Source organism: Dryobates pubescens, chromosome 15 (genome assembly GCF_014839835.1).
Source record: "Dryobates pubescens isolate bDryPub1 chromosome 15, bDryPub1.pri, whole genome shotgun sequence".
In the NCBI taxonomy this organism is placed as follows: Eukaryota; Metazoa; Chordata; class Aves; order Piciformes; family Picidae; genus Dryobates; species Dryobates pubescens.
This window is the reverse complement of record NC_071626.1, coordinates 25147585-25168244: the sequence shown is the minus strand read 5'-3', so window position 1 is coordinate 25168244 and position 20660 is coordinate 25147585. Positions and strand designations below refer to the sequence as shown.

The 20660-nt window shown below is 51.5% G+C and overlaps 1 protein-coding gene across 1 annotated transcript in view; it reads left to right on the top strand.

The window, feature by feature from the left end:
* Positions 1-20660, top strand: part of CACNA1C (calcium voltage-gated channel subunit alpha1 C) — a 669515-nt gene that overhangs the window by 418117 nt on the left and 230738 nt on the right. The window contains exons 6-7 of the mRNA XM_054168007.1: positions 7621-7782; positions 13006-13202. Of these exons, the coding sequence (XP_054023982.1) occupies positions 7621-7782; positions 13006-13202 (359 nt within the window). The remainder of the gene's footprint in view (positions 1-7620; positions 7783-13005; positions 13203-20660) is intronic.

Below are 20660 nucleotides of genomic sequence, written 5' to 3'. Positions count from 1 at the left end.
GCCTGGCAGAGGTGTGGGGAGCGGCTGGCAGGTGGAGAGAGCCTCCACACAGCCAGCAGCACATGCAGCATGCAAGAGAGCTGGGAACTATTCCTTTCTATATTGACATTAGAAGGGCTGTGGTCAGCAGGTCGAGAGAGGTTCTCCTCCCCCTTCGCTCTGCCCTGCTGAGGCCGCAGCTGGAATACTGTGCCCAGTTTTGGGCTCCTCGATTCAAGAAGGACCTCAGGGAACTGCTTGAGAGAGTCCAGCACAGAGCCACAAAGATGATGAAGGCAGAGGAACATCTTCCTCATGAGGAGGGCCTGAGGGAGCTGAGGGCTCTGTAGCTTGGAGAGGAGGACACTAAGGACTGCCCTTACTGATGTTGATAAGGATGTACAGAGTGAGTGCCCAGAGGCTGGAGCCAGGCTCTGCTGGGGGATGCCCAAGGACAGCACAAGAGGCAGTGGTGGAAGCTGAGGCAGAGGAAGTTCCATGGAAACAGTATCACAGTATCACAGTATAACCAAGGTTGGAAGAGACCCCAAGGATCATCAAGTCCAACCTGTCCCAACAGACCTCACAACTAGACAGGAGGCAAATGTTTTCCCTGTGAGGGTGACAGAGCCCTGGAGCAGGCTGCCCAGGGGGGTTGTGGAGTCTCCCTCTCTGGAGAGATTAAAAACCCAGCTGGTTGTGTTCCTGTGTGACCTGCTCTAGGTGCTCCTGCTCTGGCAGGGGGGGTGGGCTGGATAAGCTTTGGGGGTCCCTTCCAGCCCCTCACATTCTGTGATCCCCAGATGCTGATCTGTGCCTCCTGCATTTCAGAATGCAGATGTGATGTATTTCAGAGACTGTGTTGTGGGCTTTTGTTAAAAGTGCCTTTTATTCATTCCCATCCCCATGGTTTCCCCCCAGTCCTTTCATCCTTTCTCTGCTCTGCCTGCTCTCCTGCCTTACTACTACACTGACTTCTCTGACTGTTCAGCTCTGGTTCCTCAGGCTATTGTTTGCAGCAGCTGCTCCTGCTGCCAGTGGCTGCCTGCCCTGAGAATAGAGTAACTTAAAGCAGCTGTATTGCAGCAGTAAGCTTGACAGCAATAAGGGGAGCCTGGTGGTGTGCATATATCCCTGGCCCATCGACAAGCAGCGTTCATTACAGCTTCTGAGAGGACATGTGCAAGTGGAGGCCAGTGACAAGTGGTGTCCCTTAGGGGCTGGTACTGGGACCAGTGTGGTTTAACACACTTGTCAGCAATGTGGAAGGTGGAACTGAGTGCACCCTCAGCGGGTCTGTGGATGACACCAAGCCCTGTGGTCTGGCTGACAGGCTGGAGGAGAGGGAGGCCACCCAGAGAGACCTGGACAGGCTTGAGAGATGGGCCCAAGCCAGCCTCAGGAAGTTCAACAAGGCCATATGCAAGGTCCTACACCTGGGTTGGGGCAGGCCAAGGGGTGGCTCAAGAGCAGTCTCAAGGATGTCAGTTGATGGCAAGATCAGCGTGAGCTGTCCACATGCACTTGCAGCTCAGAAGGCCACAAGTGTCTTGGGCTGTATCAAAAGAGTCACCAGCAGGATGAGAGAGGTGACTCTCCCCCTCCTCTCTGCCCTTGTGAGACCCACCATTCGTGCTGCATCCAGCTCTGGTGGCCCCAGCAGAAGAGGGACATGGACCTGCTGGAGCACGGCTGGAGGAGGACCACAAAGATGATCAGAGGGCTGTGAGAGCTGGGACTTGTCAAACTGGAGGAAAGAGGCTCTGGGGAGACCTTACAGTGGCCTTCCAGTACCTGAGAGGGGCCTGTAAGAATCCTGGGAAGGGACTTTTGTCAAGGGCTTGTGGTGACAGGACAAGAGACAATGGATTGAAGCCTGGGGAAGGCAGATTCAGCCTAGATATTAGGAAGAAATTCTTTCAGTAAGGGTGGTGAGACCCTGGCACAGGTTGCCCAGGGAGGCTGTGGATGCTCTCTCCCTGGAGGTGTTCAAGAACAGTCTGAATGAGGCCTTGAGCAACCTGGGCTGGTGGAGGACATCCCTGCCCATGGCAAGGGGTTCGAAACTAGATCACAGCTCACAGGATATCAGGGTTGGAAGGGACCCAAAGAGATCATGGAGGCCAACCCCCCTGCCAGAGCAGGGCCATACAATCTAGCTCAGGTCACACAGGAACACATCCAGACAGGGCTGGAAAGGCTCCAGAGGAGACTCCACAACCTCTCTGGGCAGCCTGCTCCAGGGCTCTGGGACCCTTACAGGAAAGGAGTTTCCCCTTGTGCTGAGGTGGAACCTCCTGTGCTGCAGCTTACATCCATTGCTCCTTGGCCTATCCTAGGGAGCAAGTGAGCAGAGCCTGTCCCCTCCCTCCTGACCCCCAGCCCTCAGATATTGATAAACATTGATTAAATCCCCTCTCAGGCTTCTCTTTCCCAAACTCAAAAGCCCCAGGGCCCTCAGCCTCTCCTCATAAGGATGATCTTTAAGGTCTCTTCCAGCCCAGCCCACCCTATGAATGTATGGCATTCCTGAAGTTGCTGCACAGTTAGCACTTCTAAACTTTTAGAGACACTCTGAATCCTTTGTTGGCAGTGAATGTAACCTTGCTAATTAGTAGAATCATCTGGATTTAAACCCAGGCTGCCCTACCAGGACACTGCAGAGCACAGACAGCAATTCATTCAGTCTTCAGCAGTTCATCTCCTCATCAAAGTTGGTTCATTATCCTCAAGAAGCTCCTCCCTACTTAAGCTGGCTCCTGTAAACCTTCTGGTGGGGCATGTTCCCCTTGACTGTCTGAATGCCTGAATGTGCTTATGGTGCAAGACTTGGATTTAAGAAGCACTGCTGAACATGAGCCAGCAGTGTGCCCAGGTGGCCAAGAAGGCCAAGGGCATCCTGGCCTGCATCAGGAACAGTGTGGCCAGCAGGAGCAGGGAAGTCATTGTGCCCTGTACTCAGCACTGGTTAGGCCACACCTTGAGTCCTGTGTCCAGTTCTGGGCCCCTCAGTTTAGGAAAGATGTTGAGCTGCTGGAAGGTGTCCAGAGAAGGGCAACAAAGCTGGGGAGAGGTCTGGAGCACAGCCCTGTGAGGAGAGGCTGAGGGAGCTGGGGTTGCTTAGCCTGGAGAAGAGGAGGCTCAGGGGAGACCTTCTTGCTCTCTCCAACTCCCTGAAGGGAGGTTGTAGCCAGGTGGGGGTTGGTCTCTTCTCCCAGGCAAGCAGCACCAGAACAAGAGGACACAGTCTCAAGCTGTGAGGGAAAGGTTTAGGCTGGATGTTAGGAAGAAGTTCTTCCCAGGAAGAGAGATTGGCCATTGGGATGTGCTGCCCAGGGAGGTGGTGGAGTCACCATCCCTGGAGGTGTTTAGGAAGAGCCTGGATGAGGCCCTTGGTGCCATGGTTTAGTTGATTAGATGGTGTTGGGTGATAGGTTGGACTCCATGATCTCAAAGGTCTTTTCCAACCTGGTTTATTCTGTAATGCTTCTGTAATACTTTGTTCATACAAAGGGCACTGGCTCAGGCTGTCCTCTCTGGACAGCTGTAGTGCCCTCAAGCATTCCATGGCATGGATGATAATGAAGCTGCAATTGCAAATGAGAGAGTTTTGTCTTCACCTTTGTGTCTGCCCTCAGGACTCTTTCAAGAGGACTTTGGTTGCCCAGGGAGGTGGTGGAAGCCTCAACCCTGGATGTTTTTAAGGCCAGGCTGGATGTGGCTCTGGGCAACCTGATGTAGTGGAAAGTGTCCCTGCCCATGGCAGGGGGGTTGGAACTGGCTGATGCTTGAGGTCCCTTCCAACCCTGACAATTCTGTGATATAATGATGACTATTAAAACAATAACAACAATTAAGGGTAGATTACATAAGGTCTGGTAATACAACTCTTAACCCTGTACTTTTGCCTAGGATTTGGACTAAAAAGGCTTCTAAAACTCCTAAAAATGGAGGCCCCTCTTGGCTTGTATGTGCATGTGTTTGAAGCTACAAATATTTCAATTGGCAAAGTCTGTGGGTTTATTTTTCAGTTTGATAACCATCTGTAGGCTTTGACCTTTCCTGTATGGTTGCACACCCTTGGGGAGAAGGAGGGATGTTGTTCTAACTCTCTGGTGAATGTTACAGTCTTAGAGTCATGGAATTGTTAGGGTTGGAAGGGACCTCAAGGCTCAGCCAGTTCCAACCTCCCTGCCATGACCAGGGACACCTCACACTACAGCAGGTTGCTCACAGCCACATCCAGCCTGGCTGCAAACACCTCCAGGGATGAGGCTTCCACCACCTCCCTGGGCAGCCTGTGCCAGGCTCTCACCACCCTCATGGGGAACAACTTCTTCCTAACATCCAATCTCAATTTACCCACTTCTAGGCTTGTTTCATTCCCCCAAGTCCTATCACTCCCTGACACCCTAACAAAGTCCCTCCCCAGCTTTCTTGGAGCCTCATTCAGATACTGGAAGGCCTCAAGAAGGTGTCCTCGGAGCCTTCTCCTCTCCAGACTGCACAACCCCAACTCTCTCAGTCTGTCCTCACAGCAGAGCAGCTCCAGCCCTCTGCTCATCCTCATGGCCCTTCTCTGGACACCTTCCAGCCCCTCCAGATCCTTCCTGTAATATAGGCTCCAGAACTGGACCCAGAGCTGCAGGTGGGGTCTCAGCAGAGCAGAGCAGAGGGGGAGGCTGCTGCCAAGCATTGCAGTGATGTTGATGTGGGTTGCAATTCATTTTCTGTATGTGTCTGGGTGAGCAGCTGGGTTAAAAGGTGAAGTGCCTCATATAATCACAGCAATGGTTTTTTTCCTCAGAGACATTGCTTATCCAGAGTAAGAACATAGATGGAACTGATAGGGAAGAGCAGCCCAGTCTCTGTATAGGATAAGTGTTCATCCTGTCAGTATTGTACTTCATGTAAGGATCTCTCTGTGAAAGCCAGAGTGTTTCAGGCTGAATCAATCTTCATCAGTGATGTTGATGATGGGACAGACAGACAGAGTCTGCTCAGCAAGTTTGTTGATGATACACACCTGGGAGGCTTGGCTGACACACCTGGAGGCTGTGAGACTGTTCAGTGAGACTTGGACAGGCTGAGAGCTGGGCAGAGAGGAACCTAATGAGGTACAATGAGGTTAAGTGCAGAGTCCTGCATCTGGGAAGGAAGAATGAACTGCAGCAGGACAGGCTGGGAGGTGATCTGCTAGGGAGCAGCCCTGTGGAGAAGGACCTGGGAGTCCTGATGGACAGCAAGGTCTCCACAGGTCAGCAATGTGCCCTTGTGCCCAAGAAGGCCAATGGGATCCTGGGGGGCATTCAGGGGAGTGTGTCCAGCAGAGCCAGGCAGGTTCTCCTCTCCCTCTACTCTGCCCTGGTGAGACCTCATCTTGAGTACTGCATTCAGTTCTGGGTTCCCCAGTTCAAGAGGGACAGGGATCTGCTGGAGAGAGTCCAAGGGAGGGCTGCAAGGATGCTGAAGGGACTGCAGCACTGCCTGGGGAGGAGAAGCTGAGAGCCCTGGGGCTCTTTAGTCTGGAGAGGAGAAGGCTGAGAGGGGATCTGATCAATGTCTATCAATAGCTGAGGGCTGGGGATCAGGAAGGAAGGGACAGGGACAGCCTCTGCTCACTTGTGCCCTGGGATAGGAGAAGGGGCAATGGATGGAAACTCCAGCGCAGGAGGTTCCACCTCAACATGAGGAAGAACTTCTTCACTGTGAGGGTCCCAGAGCCCTGGAGCAGGCTGCCCAGAGAGGTTGTGGAGTCTCCTTCCCTGGAGCCTTCCCAGCCCTGTCTGGATGTGTTCCTGTGTGACCTGTGCTGGATTCTGTGGTCCTGCTCTGGCAGGGGGGTTGGTCTTGGAGATCTCCAGAGGTCCTTTCCAACCCCTAACATCCTCTGATCCTGTGATATCACTCCCTTTGGAGAGTGGCATGAACCATGAAGAGCTACCTGAGCTGACTGTAGATGCTTGGAGCAAATGCTCTGACTAGAAGGCTGCTAGTAGTCAGGTTTGGATTGCCAGCAGGCAGTGAATGATCCTGCTGGCCTGGCTGCTGCCGTCACCTTTGCTTGCTACTGCTGCCTTCCACTGTGGCAGGGGGGCAAATGCAAAGTTTGAGCCTGAGCTGTGAATTGCCTAGGAGTGAAAGTGCTTGTCAAAAGAGGTGTCATCCTTATTAGAAAGCATTTCAATTAGCTTTCAGAAAGTCCTGAAAATGGAAAATCTCAGCTGCTGGATTTGAGACCTGAGCAGCTCTCCCCAGGTCCCTGGGCAGATGCATGGCAGACATTTACAACCCATCCATCACATTCAGTAATGTACAAAAATAATCCCAGCCAGCATCAGCTCTTCTGAGGAGCTGGCAGCATTTGCAAGAGACATTAATGGCTTCTTGCCTCTCAGTCATTGCAAAACCATGAGCTGGTAATTGTTCTGATCTGGCTATTGGCAGATACAGAGTTCTAGAGGCCTCCCAGTACTTTAACGACTTGCCCCTGTCAGTGGTTGCCATCACTGCCGCCAGTGATAAGAGCTTTAAAAGCTTTGTAAATGCAAATCCTTCCTAAAGGCTCAGGAGGCTGGCTTTGTTGTTCTGGGTTTACAAATGAGAAGAAGGAAGCAGAGGCCCAGGAATCTGCAGCTTGAGCCAGCTGCATCTTAGGCTACAGCTGCTCGGTGGTTTAGCAAACTCAGCTACAAGTCACCTTCCTTGGCCCATTCTGGAAATGCTTGGCTTGCTCACCTCAGAGCTTCTACCAGTCTGCCTTAACGGCAGCCATGTAACAATACTTTGCTCATGCCTTCCTCTAGGGACCTGGACAACCTGGATTACAGAGTGAGCACCAAGTCCTGGGGCAAACCCAGCAGCTCTGGTTCTAACTCCGCCTCAGTTCAGACTCAGTCAGGGTATGTTTGATGGTCCCCAGGCTCTGCCTGAGGCCAGAACGACCTCTGGAAGAATCTATAATCAGAGTAGGGACATGACTTCAGTCTGCCATTTCCCCCCATGCTGAGGGGTGCAGTTCTGTGGTACCCCAGCGTTTGCCCTCTTGCATGCCTCACTGTTCTTGTCCTGCTTCGGTTCCGGTTGTTCTTTTGTCTGCCCATGCTTTAACTCTCTTCAGTAACTGTCTGGGGAAGACCTTATGTCTGGTTTTCAAGAGCAGGGAAGACAGGTTATGTGTTCCCTCACCAGGGTGGTGGGAAAGTAATGCTTGTTCAGCTTTAACCTGTGATCCAGGCTGTGGTGGTTCATTTGGGCAATGCTGAGGGCAGATTGAGACTGGAGATTAGGCAGGGATTCGTTGCGTGGTGAGGCACAGGTTGCCCAAGGAGCTTGTGGATGCCCCCTCCCTGGAGGTGTCCAGGGTCCAGGGTGGATGAAGCCTAGAGCAACCTGTTCTAATGGAAGGTGTCCCAGCCCATGGCAGGGAGTTTAGAACTAGGTGATCTTTAAGGTTCTTTACAACCCAAACCACTCTGTGCATCTTCTGGAGGGAGGTGGTCTGTACCTGTACATCTTTACATCATCCAGCTGAGTTCAGGTGAGGATGAATGCAATAAACCAGTGTACTATGGTGCAGTTGATGGCTCCTCTAAACTTTGTTCTCTCACTGATAAGTGCTTCCTTTTGTTCTCTCTGCAGGTCTCCAGGTGGTTTTAAATTCAATTATCAAGGCCATGGTCCCTTTGTTGCATATTGCCCTGCTGGTGCTGTTTGTCATTATCATCTATGCCATCATTGGACTGGAGTTATTCATGGGGAAGATGCATAAGACCTGCTACCATGTGCAAGGGGGACTGATAGGTAAGGGGAACATTGTATCATACACAAAAAGGTGTTCTGAGGGAGGCTGTGCCCATTCACAGTGGAGCAGTTACAGAATCACAGAATCAACAAGGTTGGAAAAGACCTCAGAGTCCAACCTAGCACCCAACACCTCCTGACAGCTAAATCATGGCTTCAAATGCCACATCCAATCCCTTTCTGAACACCTCCAGGGATGGGGACTCCACCACCTCCCTGGGCAGCACATCCCAATGGCCAATCTCTCTTTCTATGAAGAACTTTCTCCTCACCTCCAGCCTAAACCTCCCCTGGCACAGCTTGAGACTGTGTCCTCTTGTTCTGGTGCTGCTTGCCTGGGAGACCAACCCCCACCTGGCTACAACCTCCCTTCAGGGAGTTGCAGAGAGCAAGAAGGTCTCCCCTGAGTCTCCTCTTCTCCAGGCTAAGCAACCCCAGCTCCCTCAGCCTCTCCTCACAGGGCTGTGCTCCAGACCCCTCCCCAGCCTTGTTGCCCTTCTCTGGACACCTTCAAGTCTCTCAATGTCCTTCTTGAACTGAGGAGCCCAGAACTGGACACAGGACTCAAGGTGTGGCCTAACCAGTGCTGAGCACAGGGCAGAATGATCTCCCAGCTCCTGCTGGCCACACTGTTGCTGATGCAGTGTACTGACACAGGAGACAGGTGGCTGTTGCTCCCTGCCATGCACCTGCTTGGGGTTTTAGGGCGGTGATTCCTCTGTGCTGCTTCTTGGCTATGAATCACCTTTGCTGTACAGAGACTGTCTCTAATGGTGAGAGTTTAGCTTGCTCATCCTGGGCACTCAGTTGTTGGCCTGTCTGCAAAGGCTACATGCAAAACTGTCAGTACCTGCTGAACACAGTGGTGGACTTTTTAATGTGGACCTGTGGCACCAGAGGCCAGCCTGAGTTCTTGAACAAATGGGCAGCAAGTCACTAGTGGTGTGCCCCAGGGATCAGTGCTGGGCCCCATCCTCTTTAACATCTTTATTGATGATCTGGATGAGGGCATTGAGTCCATCAGCAGTAAATTTGCAGATGACACCAAGCTGGGGGCAGGAGTTGATCTGCTGGAGGGTTGAGAGGCTCTGCAGAGGGACCTCGACAGGCTGGACAGATGGGCAGAGTCCAAGGGCAGGAGATTGAACACATCCAAGTGCCAGGGGCTGCACATTGGCCACAGCAACCCCAGGCAGAGCTACAGGCTGGGGTCAGAGAGGCTGGAGAGCAGCCAGGCAGAGAGGGACCTGGGGGTGCTGGTAGATGGTAGGCTGAACATGAGCCTGCAGTGTGCCCAGGCAGCCAAGAGGGCCAAGGGCATCTTGGCCTGCATCAGGAAACTTAGGGGTGACCTTATTGCTCTCTACAACTACCTTAAGGGAGGTTGCAGACAGGCAGAGGTTGGTCTCTTCTGCCAGGCAGCCAGCACCAGAACAAGAGGACACAGTCTCAGGCTGTGCCAGGGGAGATTTAGGCTGGATGTTAGGAAGAAGTTCCACACAGAGAGAGTGATTGCCCATTGGAATGGGCTGCCTGGGGAGGTGGTGGAGTCACCATCACTGGAGGTGTTCAGGAGGAGACTTGATGAGGTGCTGGGTGCCATGGGTTAGTTGTTTAGGTGGTGTTGGATTGGTTGATGGGTTGGACATGATGATCTTGAAGGTCTCTTCCAACCTGGTTTATTCTATTCTATTCTATTCTATTCTATTCTATCCTATCCTATCCTATCCTATCCTATCCTATCCTATCGTATCCTAAATTTCCCAGAGGCTCAGACAGCGCTAAAGTAGTGATGAATTCACCACTAGCAGACTGGGCTGGTGGATTCCCCTACAATTCAAGGGTGCTGAACCAGCTCATTTGAACTCTATTCCTGCCCTGAAAGGCTGGACTTGGATGCTCCTTGAGGTCCCTTCCAGCCCGGTGTTCTGTGAGTCTGTGGCTCATGGAAATCAACAGCTTGTGTTTTATTAGTGGTCTTCTATACAAATGCATCTTCATTTAAACAAACACCATGGAAAGGGAATAGCTAATTGAGGCCCAAGCACCCTGTTTTAATCACAGGCTGTGACTGTGATTAGAAGTGCAGCCAAGAAGAAAGCAAAGTTCTGTTACTGGGAAGAAACTTCTTGCCCCAAATCCACCGGGAAAGACCTCTCTAAATATTTACATAAATAAATATTCAAAATTCAAAGTCATTCAGTGGCACTGTCAGTCATCTAACCATCTGCTCTTCTTCACTGGGGCTATTGAACTTGAAAGCAGTGATTTCCCATGTGGTGGCGAGTGCCAATGTCTAGGACCCAGCTCAGCTCAGAAGCCAGAAGATATTTCTGCAGCAGGAAATGGTTTCAGAAGTTGTGTGTTTTCTGCTTTTGTAACAGCAGCAGGTTTCATTTGCTGGAAGTTGTGCTGGGAGTATAAGGAGCTGTCAGCCTGGTGTGCCTCTTTGAAGTCTATCTGTCTTCCTCCATTCTGCCTGGAATCGTCTACATTACAGAATCCAGTTCTGCGATGGGTTGATGCCCATCCTGGAAGCAGGGGGAGGGCTTGCAAGTGCTTTGCCCTCCCTGCAGGGCATTTTCCCCCTGGGAAACTGAGTCTGTTCCACTCCCCCTCCCTGCCCAGCAAGGGTATAAAAGGAAGGACACTGCAGCCATTAGCACCTCTTGGCTCCTGCCTCCCCTGGGTGAGAGCTACTGCAGCTGCCCTCCTGCTCCTCTGCCACGTGGTCGGGCCTGATCCTTCTCCCTGCTGCTTCTGTGCCTCTTCACAGAGACTGGTTTTGTATTCCTGGGGTGTTTTTTCCCTCCCATCCCTCCCTGTTCCTTGCCCTTGTGACCCTTACCTGTTAGTGTTATATAGATACTGTTTAAAGACAACTCTTTACCTCTCTACTTCCAGGCCAGCTCCAAATGATTGCTTGGTGGATTTGCTCCTTCCCTTTCTTTTCCCTCTCTGTTGGGAGGGAGGTGGGGCGAGCAGGGGAGGGATTCTCAGCCTTGCCCCCATCTGAGCTCTTAACTCCCAGTTAAGGCTCAAACCACCACACTGTCTCTGGCATGCTTTAATGATCAGAATGTGATCATTACCTTTTTTTTTGTGGGGGCCATATAAGATGAGAACCAAATGTAATGACCTGCTCCCCCCCCAGACATGTCTGCTTCTGTTCTAAATGTAGCACTGAGCTCTGCAGTATGGATATTTAGAAATGAAAAAAACCCAATCCAGTTGTGGGAGGTTTTGTCCTTACAGAAATGGTTTCTGGAGCATTTTTCATCCACCAGAGCATCCTGAGCAGGTGTGGTTTGTGGGTTCCCAGCTCTGTAGCCACACCTGTACAGTCAGGGGGTGGGTAATCAAGCAGTAGTCTTGCAGAGCTGGAGTGCCACTGGGCTGTTGATAAAATGCCACACAGCTGCTAAACTCCAAAAGAGCAGAGCTCCAGAGACTTTCTGCTGTGATTTAGCAGTGGCCCAGCACCAGATCAACCTGTCTCCAGAGCACTGAAGCCTGTCTGCTGCAGGCATTCAGCCTCCGTCATCAGAGTGCCAGCCAGTGCTGCAAGATTAGCACAGGAGGTTCCTCCTCAACACAAGGGGGAACTTCTTTCCTGTGAGGGTCCCAGAGTCCTGGAACAGGCTGCCCAGAGAGGTTGTGGAGTCTCCTTCTCTGGAGACTTGCAATGCCTGTCTGGATGTGTTCTGTGTGAGCTGTGCTGGATTCTCTGGCCCTGCTCTGGCAGTGGGGTTGGACTCAATGATCTCCCTGCAGCCTGTGTTGGTCCAAGCAGTCTCATGGCAGATATCTCTCCAATGAAGCTCTTTAGAATTATCTCTGTTTTGTCACCCCCAACAGTGATTTCTATGCATTCCTCTACAAACTGCTGGCCAAGCTGTCAGCTCATGGCTCAGACAGCAACACTCTGAGCTGGGTTAGGAACTGGCTGGAGGCTGAGCCCAGAGAGTGGTGGTGAATGGTGCCACAGCCAGCTGGCAGCCAGGCACCAGTGGTGTGCCCCAGGGATCAGTGCTGGGCCCCATCCTCTTTAACATCTTCATTGATGATCTGGATGAGGGGGTTGAGTCAGTCATCAGCAAGTTTGCAGATGACAACAGGCTGGGAGCAGATGTTGCTCAGTTAGAGGGCTGAAGGGCTCTGCAGAGGGACCTTGACTGACTGGACAGAGAGGCAGAGTCCAGCAGGATGGCATTTAACAAGTCCAAGTGCCAGGGGCTGCACTTTGGCCACAGCAACCCCAGGCAGAGCTACAGGCTGGGGTCAGAGTGGCTGAGAGCTGCCAAACAGAGAGGGACCTGGGGGTGCTGATCAACAGCCACCTAAACATGAGCCAGCAGTGTGCCCAGGTGGCCAAGAAGGCCAATGGCATCCTGGCCTGCATTAGGAACAGTGTGGCCAGCAGGAGCAGGGAGGTCATTGTGCCCCTGGACTCTGCATTGGTTAGGCCACACCTTGAGTCCTGTGTCCAGTTCTGGGCCCCTCAGTTTAAGAAGGACATTGAGACACTTGAAGGTGTCCAGAGAAGAGCAACAAGGCTGGGGAGAGGCCTTGAGCACAGCCCTGTGAGGAGAGGCTGAGGGAGCTGGGGTTGCTTAGCCTGGAGAAGAGGAGGCTCAGGGGTGACCTCATTGCTCTCTCCAACTACCTGAAGGGAGGTTGTAGCCAGGAGGGGGTTGGTCTCTTCTCCCAGGCAACCAGCACCAGAACAAGGGGACACAGTCTCAAGCTGTGCCAGGGGAAGTTTAGGCTGGAGGTGAGGAGCAAGTTCTTCACTGAGAGAGTCTTTCACCATTGGGATGTGCTGCCCAGGGAGGTGGTGGAGTCACCATCCCTGGAGGTATTTAGGAAGAGCCTGGATGAGGCACTTGGTGCCATGGTTTAGTTGATTAGATGGTGTTGGATGATAGGTTGGACTCCATGATCTCAAAGTTATTTTCCAACCTGGTTAATTCTATTCTATTCTATTCTATTCTATTCTGGAGGTGTTCAAGAGGGGATTGGATGTGGCACTTGGTGCCATGGTCTAGTCATGAGGTCTGTGGTGACAGGTTGGACTCGGTGATCCTCGAGGTCTCTTCTAACCTTAGTGATACTGTGAGAGTGTGATACTTTTCTGCTCAAAACCTCTAACAAAATGTTGAAGGCCTAGCTTAAGGCTGCCACATCTCCTCACCTCCTTCTCCCTCCCTCCTCTCCTTCCAGACACGCCCGCGGAGGACGATCCGTCTCCCTGCGCCCCGCAGTCCGCGCACGGCCGGCAGTGCCAGAACGGCACGGAGTGCAAGGCCGGCTGGGAGGGCCCCAAGCATGGCATCACCAACTTTGACAACTTTGCTTTTGCCATGCTGACTGTGTTCCAGTGCATCACCATGGAGGGCTGGACCGACGTGCTCTACTGGGTACGTATCCGAAAAGGCCGCCCCGGGCAGCCTGCCCGCTCGCCTGCCGGGGCGACGCCGAAGCTTCGGGGCTTGAGCTCTCCTGCTTGCTCTCTCTAATGAAGGCATGCTTGCTGGCATGAGGCTTTCACTAACTCAGAACGTTAGTGGGCAAAAGGGGAGGCTTTGTCTGGTTGAACCAAGTGGAAATGTTGGATTGCCATTGATGTGTTAACGTGGGAAGGGGGCACGTGGCTGAGCGGTTTGCAGATTCGCAGAGGACCTTCAGAGCCTGTCTGTAGGAGAGAAATATCTCTGTGCAGCTACAGGGTGCTGATGGAGAGGCATTTGTGACCCTCAGCTGTGTGCTCTACCCTTGGCAATAATGTCACAGAGGGACTCTGCTGATCAGCTATTAGGTTTAGAGGACAGGCCTCTCCAATCCCTTTCCGTGCCAGCACTGCTCCTGATGGGTTTAGAGGACAGGCCTCTCCAATCCCTTTCCATGCCAGCACTGCTCCTGATGGGTTTAGAGGACAGGCCTCTCCAATCCCTTTCCATGCCAGCACTGCTCCTGATTGTGTCTTTAACCATGATAGTATTAGAATAAATTCTCCTGCCTCTGATACTGGGATTGGTCATGGTTACATGTTTAGTTAAAACATATTATCCTCTTTAATCTCAGTGCAGTCTCATCTTGCCCTTTGTCATCATTCCAGAAATTTCAGAGAGTCACAGAATGTGAGGGGTTGGAAGGGACCCCCAAAGCTCATCCAGCCCAACCCCCCTGCCAGAGCAGGAGCACCCAGAGCAGATCACACAGGAACACATCCAGGCAGCTCTTGAATATCTCCAGAGAGGGAGACTCCACAACCCCCTTGGGCAGCCTGCTCCAGGGCTCTGTCACCTTCACAGGGAAAAATTTTTCCTCCTATTTCCATGGAGCTTCCTCTGCCTCAGCTTCCACCACTGCCTCTTGTGCTGGCATTGGGCATCCCCCAGCAGAGCCTGGCTCCAGCCTCTGGGCACTCACCCTGCACAGCTTTATCAACAGGAATGAGGGCAGCCCTTAGTCTCCTCCTCTCCAAGCTGCAGAGCCCGCGGCTCCCTCAGGCTCCCCTCATGAGGAAGATGTTCCACTGCCTTCATCATCTTTGTGGCTCTCTGCTGGACTCTTTCAAGTAGTTCCCTGAGGTCCTTCTTGAGCTGAGGGACTCAGAACTGGGCACAACATTCCAGCTGTGGCCTCACCAGGGCAGAGTAAAGGGGGGAAGAGAACCTTTCTGACCTACTAACCAAACCCCTTCTAGTCCACCCCAGAATTGGTTTTCATGGCCATTGGTTTTCATGGCCACCAGTGCATGTTGCTGGCTCATGGTCAACCTTCCATCCACCAGGACCCCCAGGTCTTTTTCCCTTTCACTGCTCTCCAGCAGCTTCAGTTTCTACCTTGTAATTCCTAATGTGCTGGCAAATTCAGTAGCAATGTAATTGTACTGTAGGGGTTAAAATCAGCTCTAGCCTTCATCTGTAAGCCAGTTATGGACACTTTTCTTGATTCAGCTCCTCATCACTCTTGCAGCAATACATTATGGTCCAGGAATTGATTCACTTACAGCTCAGTCCCATCTGTGTAAAGCCAACCCAGGCTCTGACTGACTTGGAAGACTGGCATGTTGTGGCACCTGGTTCCCAAGGGTGGTAGGATGTGCTGCAATGAAGGATGGAACCAGCTCGAGAAGACCCCAAGCACACAGAAGGATAATCTGGGGTGAGGCAGCTTCCACTGTGAATCAACAGCAGCTTCTCCCTGAAACATGAGCCTGTAGCTGCCTTCTACCCAGCAGTGAGTTAGGCTTTACAAGATTTCCCTTGGAAGAGTTAGCTGATCAGCATTAGGCTGTGTGTGGAACAGTTAGCAGTTGTCTCCTTATCCTTGTAAACTTAGATTAGAACTGTGACTCTTGCTTCTTTCTAATGCCTGAGATAAAGAGCAGAGCTCAAACCACGAGGGGAGCCTGGGTCTCAGAGCACAAATAATGCCTCTATTTGAAAAGAGAATGGAGATTAATAGAATCATTAGAAACAGAAGTCAGAAAAGGACCTGTGGCTCCACTGTGGCTGCACTGTGGCCATGTGTAACATGTTTGTCTGCTCATCACATTGAGCTCCCATCCCTCCAGTCTTTGTATGATTGAGAGGACGTACAGGCAGTTCAGGGAAAACAGAGGAGACTAAAAGATATCAGAAATGACCCTGAAAACAGCCTTGGTGGTGTGCAGCATTTCATGCTGTGAAACCTATCCACAGGATACACAGAATCACAGAATGGTAGGGGCTGGAAGGCACCTCCAGAGAGCCCCTCTGCTAACACAGGTGTGCCTGGCTCAGGTTGCACAGGAATGCATTCAGGGGGAGTTTGAAAGTCTCCAGGGAAGGAGACTCCACACCCTCCCTGGGCAGCCTGCTCCAGTGCCCTTTCACCCTCAAAGTAAAGAAGTTTCTCCTTAAGCCCAAGTGAAACCTCCTATGTTCTAGTTTGTACTCATTGTCCCTTGGCCTATCGCTGGCCACCACTGAAAAGAGCACAGCCCCATCCTCATGACCCCCACCCTTTAGATGTTCATATGCATTTAGAAGGTCCCCTCTTCAGTCTCCTCCAGCCTACAAAGCCCCAGGTCTTTCAGTCTCCCCTCGTAAGAGAGATGCTCCTGATCATTTTTGTGGCACTCTGTTGGACTCTTTCTAGTAATCCCCTGTCTATTTTGAGCTGGAGAGCCCAGGACTGAACACAGCACTCCAGGTGTGGCCTTACCAGGGCAGAGTAGAGGGGCAGGAGAACATCCCTCAAACTGCTGACCACACTCTTAATGCACCCCAGAACACCATTGGCCTTCTTGGCCCCAAGGACACATTGTTGGCTCATGGTGGTCTTGGCCACCAGCACTCCCAGGTCCTCCTCAGAGCTGCTTTCCAGCAGGTCAGCTGCTAACCTGTGCTGGTGCCTGGGGTTATACCTCCCCAGGTGCAGGACTCTACACTTGCCCTTGTTGAACTTCAAGAGGCTCCCCTCTGGCCAGCTCCCCAGCCTGTGCAGGTCTCACTGAGACACCCCCCAGCCTGAGGGGGTGTCAGCCTCTCCTCCCAGCTTTGTGTCACCAGCAGAGGTGCTGAGAGCACTCTCTGTGCCTTCCCCCAGCTCACTGATGGAGGTGTTGAACAAGACTGGACCCAGTACTGACCCCTGGGGAGCACCAGGAGCCACAGGCCTCCAACTAGACCCTGCACCATTGATCACAACCCTCTGAGCTCTCTCATTCAGCAAGTTCTCAATCCACCTCACTGCCCACTCATCTAACCCACACTTTCTAAACCTGTGCTATGATGTTATGGGAGACAGTGTCTAAAGCCTTGCAGAAGTCAAGGTAGACAGCAGGCACTGCTCTCCCTTATCTACCACACTGGTCACACCAGCACAGAAGACTACCAGAGTAGTCCCCTTTGTGAATCCACACTGACTAGTCCTCATAGCCTTCTCTTCCTCCACACACTCAGAGATAACCCCCAAGAATGAGCTGTTGTCTCCCCTTTCCCCAGGGCTGGAGGTGAGACTGACTGGCCTGTAGCTTCTTTGGTCTTCCTTCTTGCCCTTTTTGAAGCCTGCAACTTCATACATAGAAACATTTTCAAAGGCTTCATCTCTCATGTGTGGGTGTTTCAAACCATAGCTGTTGTCTTTTATTCACAACATGAAGAGGGGCATTCTAGCTGAAGCTAGCCACATCAAAAGGAAAAGTACTCCTGGACAGTAAAGAATAGAAAAGATGCAACATCCCAGTTGCTGAGAGGGAAGGAAGGAGTTTAGGAAGTGAAGTAGGATGTCAACACTGAGTGTGGCCAGCAGGAGCAGGGAGGTCATTGTGCCCTGTACTCAGCACTGGTTAGGCCACACCTTGAGTCCTGTGGCCAGTTCTGGGCTCCTCAGTTTAGGAAAGATGTTGAGGTGCTGGAAGGTGTCCAGAGAAGGGCAACAAAGCTGGGGAGGGGTCTGGAGCACAGCCCTGTGAGGAGAGGCTGAGGGAGCTGGGGTTGATTAGCCTGCAGAAGAGGAGGCTCAGGGGAGACCTTACTGCTCTCTCCTACTCCCTGAAGGGAGGTTGTAGCCAGGTGGGGGTTGGTCTCTTCTCCCAGGCAAGCAGCACCAGAACAAGAGGACAGAGTCTCAAGCTGTGCCAGGGGAGGTTGAGGCTGGATGTTAGGAAAAAATTCTTCCCAGCAAGAGAGATTGGCCATTGGGATGTGCTGCCCAGGGAGGTGGTGGAGTCACCATCCCTGGAGGTGTTTAAGAAGAGACTGGCTGAGGCACTTGGTGCCATGGTTTAGTTGATCAGATGGTGCTGGGTGATAGGTTGGACTCAATGATCTCAAAGTTCTTTTCCAACCTGGTTAATTCTATTCTATTCTATTCCATTTCTATTCTATTCTATTCTATTCTGTTCTATCCTATCCTATCCTATCCTATCCTATCCTATCCTATCCTGTCCTATCCTATCCTATCCTGTCCTGTCCTATCCTATCCTATCCTATCCTATCCTATCCTATCCTATCCTATCCTATCCTATCCTATCCTATCCCATCCCATCCTATCCTATCCTCACAGTACATTAGAAGTTGGAAGGGACCTCCAGAGATCATCCAGTCCAAGCCCCCTGCCAAAGCAGGATCACCCAGGGCAGTCTGCACAGGAATGCATCCAGGTGGGGTTGGAAAGTCTCCAGAGAAGGAGACTCCACAACCTCTCTGGGCAGCCTGCTCCAGGGCTCTGGCACCCTCACACCAAAGATGTTTCTCCTCATCTTGAGCTGAAACCTTCTCTGTTCAAGTTTGTATCCATTGGTCCTTTTATTGCTGTGCACCACCCAGAAGAGCTTGGCCCCCTCCACTTGACACCCACCCCTCAGATATTGATAGGCATTGATCAGATCCCTCTCAGCCTTCTCTTCTCCAGACTAAACAGCCCCAGGGCTCTCAGTCTCTCTTCACAGGGGAGATGCTCAAGTCCCCTAAGCATCCTCCTGGCTCTCTGTTGGACTCTCTCCAGCAGCTCTCTGTCTCTCTTGAACTGGGGAGCCCCAAACTGGACACAAAATACCAAGTATGGTCTCAGGAGGGCAGAGCAGAGAGGGAGAAGAACCTCCCTAGCCCTGCTGGATACACTTTTCTTAAGCTTAGCCTAAGGCACTGTTCTCTTTAGTGAAAGCTGACTCTCATCAAACTCTGCTCCCTGGCCTTTGCCTATTCTGCCAAGGAAGAGTGCACTTATTGTAGACAGCTCATTGGGAGGTGCATCTCCACAAGAGTGCAGAGCCAGGAGGTTGTTCTCCAGTAGGTAACGCTTTGAAAGATCTCCTGGATCCACGCTGTGATGGTGGAGATGAACACTCACTTTGTTAGGACTGAAACCTGCACAGTGAAATAAATTAGAAACCCAGGCTTAAAAGTCCTCCCCTTTGCAGCCACATCCTGAGACAGAGAGTTGCTTGTCCATTTTACACTGAAAGAAAAGGGCAGATTAAAGACTGATGTAGGGAACTGGCTGCAAATCAAACAGCCTGGCAGCTGACAATTTGTAGGTGATGACTTACAGAGGTCAGTCCTTAAACTTAATGGGGTTAGCTGTTGGTTTAAGATTAAAAGTGCTGAGCACACAAAAGTTCAAGAGAACTGTTAGGTTCCTGGCTCCTCTGCAGTTTAGGGGAGACCCCAAGGTTTAACTTTGTGTTCCTTCAGGGGTCAGTGTTAGAATTCCAAAGGCTTTCAAAAGGTTAGGATCTCACCTTCTGGTTTGCAAAGGCTTCATCACGCTGCTGGGGCTTTCCACATGCCTACACCACCTGGGCTCTCTCAGTTTCAGTTTTAGAGCAGACAGAAAGGTATTTTACCCCTCCCCAAGGCAGTGAAATCAAAATGCTCCTGGCAGCACTGGAGATCTGAGTGGGAATGCTATTTACAAATGTTTGCACAAATGCCAAGCACCCAAATTCCCATTTCAGCTTGCAACAACCTCATTAAGCCCAAAACCTTCCAACAAAGCAGGGCTTCAGTGCCCCCCACCACACCCCTGGCCTCCTGCCATACCTCCCTAGCCCCCACACTAAGCTACCAAACTGGCCTTGCCAAGGCCAAGCCAGGCTCCAAACTCCCCCACATCACACGAGACAGCTGTGCTGGGGAGAGAGAGAGAGGCAACCAGGGGACACATTGACTCTGCAACCCATTTTCTAGCAGATGCAGGGCCTGTGGGGATAACACAGCAAAAATTACCATTTCCTGCACCTGTCTAGGCCCTTGGAGGACTTTTCAGCTCTATGGTTAAAGCAGCCAGTCTTAAACTCACAACATGGACTTAGAGATGCCTAGCCAGAGCCTTGGTGTCTGTTGAGAGAGCCCTCCAAAGACATACACCTGGATGCAGGGAGTTTGGAATGGAATGGGATGGAATGGGATGGAATGGGATGGAATAGAATAGAATAGAATAGAATAGAATAGAATAGAATAGAATAGAATAGAATAGAATAGAATTAACCAGGTTGGAAAAGAACTTTGAGATGATGGAGTCCAACCTATCACCCAGCACCATCTGATCAACTAAACCATGGCACCAAGTGCCTCATCCAGGCTCTTCCTAAACACCTCCAGTGATGGTGACTCCACCACCTCCCCAGGAAGCACATTCCAATGGCCAATCACTCTCTCTGTGTAGAACTTCTTCCTAACCTCCAGCCTGAACCTCCCCTGGCACAGCTTGAGACTGTCTCCTCTTGTTCTGGTGCTGCTTGCCCGGGAGAAGAGGCCAACCCCCACCTGGCTGCAACCTCCCTTCAGGGAGCTGTAGACTTAAATCTGAACATAAGAGCCTGACATAAAATTCAGCAGGACAACAAGTAGAGCTCTGGGCTGAATGACTTGAATGGAAATGTTTAGGCAGCAGAGCAATTCCCGTGGTTTGAGCTCTTCTCTAAGTGCTTTTCAACCAGATCTGCCTAATTGCTGACAAACAGCTCTTGAAGAGTACCTGGATCTCTGCCTTCTTCCTAATGGGAATGGAGGCAGTTGAGAAAGTGTCAGCATGTTGCCCTAAAAACCACACCAGTCAGTTCATGAGACCTGTATGTGTCTTGTGCCACACTTAGCAAGGTTAAACCTGCATGTTTAGAAGTTAGGAAGCTGTATGGCCTTCCACAAGACCTGGATTTTGACTCTTCAGATGTTCCCCTCAGTTTCTGGCTTCCATCTCCATGCTTCCCCTCATGGCTCCTCCAGCTTTCAGCTCTGCAGTGAAGCCTGTCTCTGGAATACAGCCTGCAATACAATTCCCAGCCTGTGAGCCACATCCTCACAAAGAGATAATCAGAGGCAGGAAAGCAATAAACTTGTATTCCCTGGAAGGACTTGGCATAAATGAGATCAATACCCTTT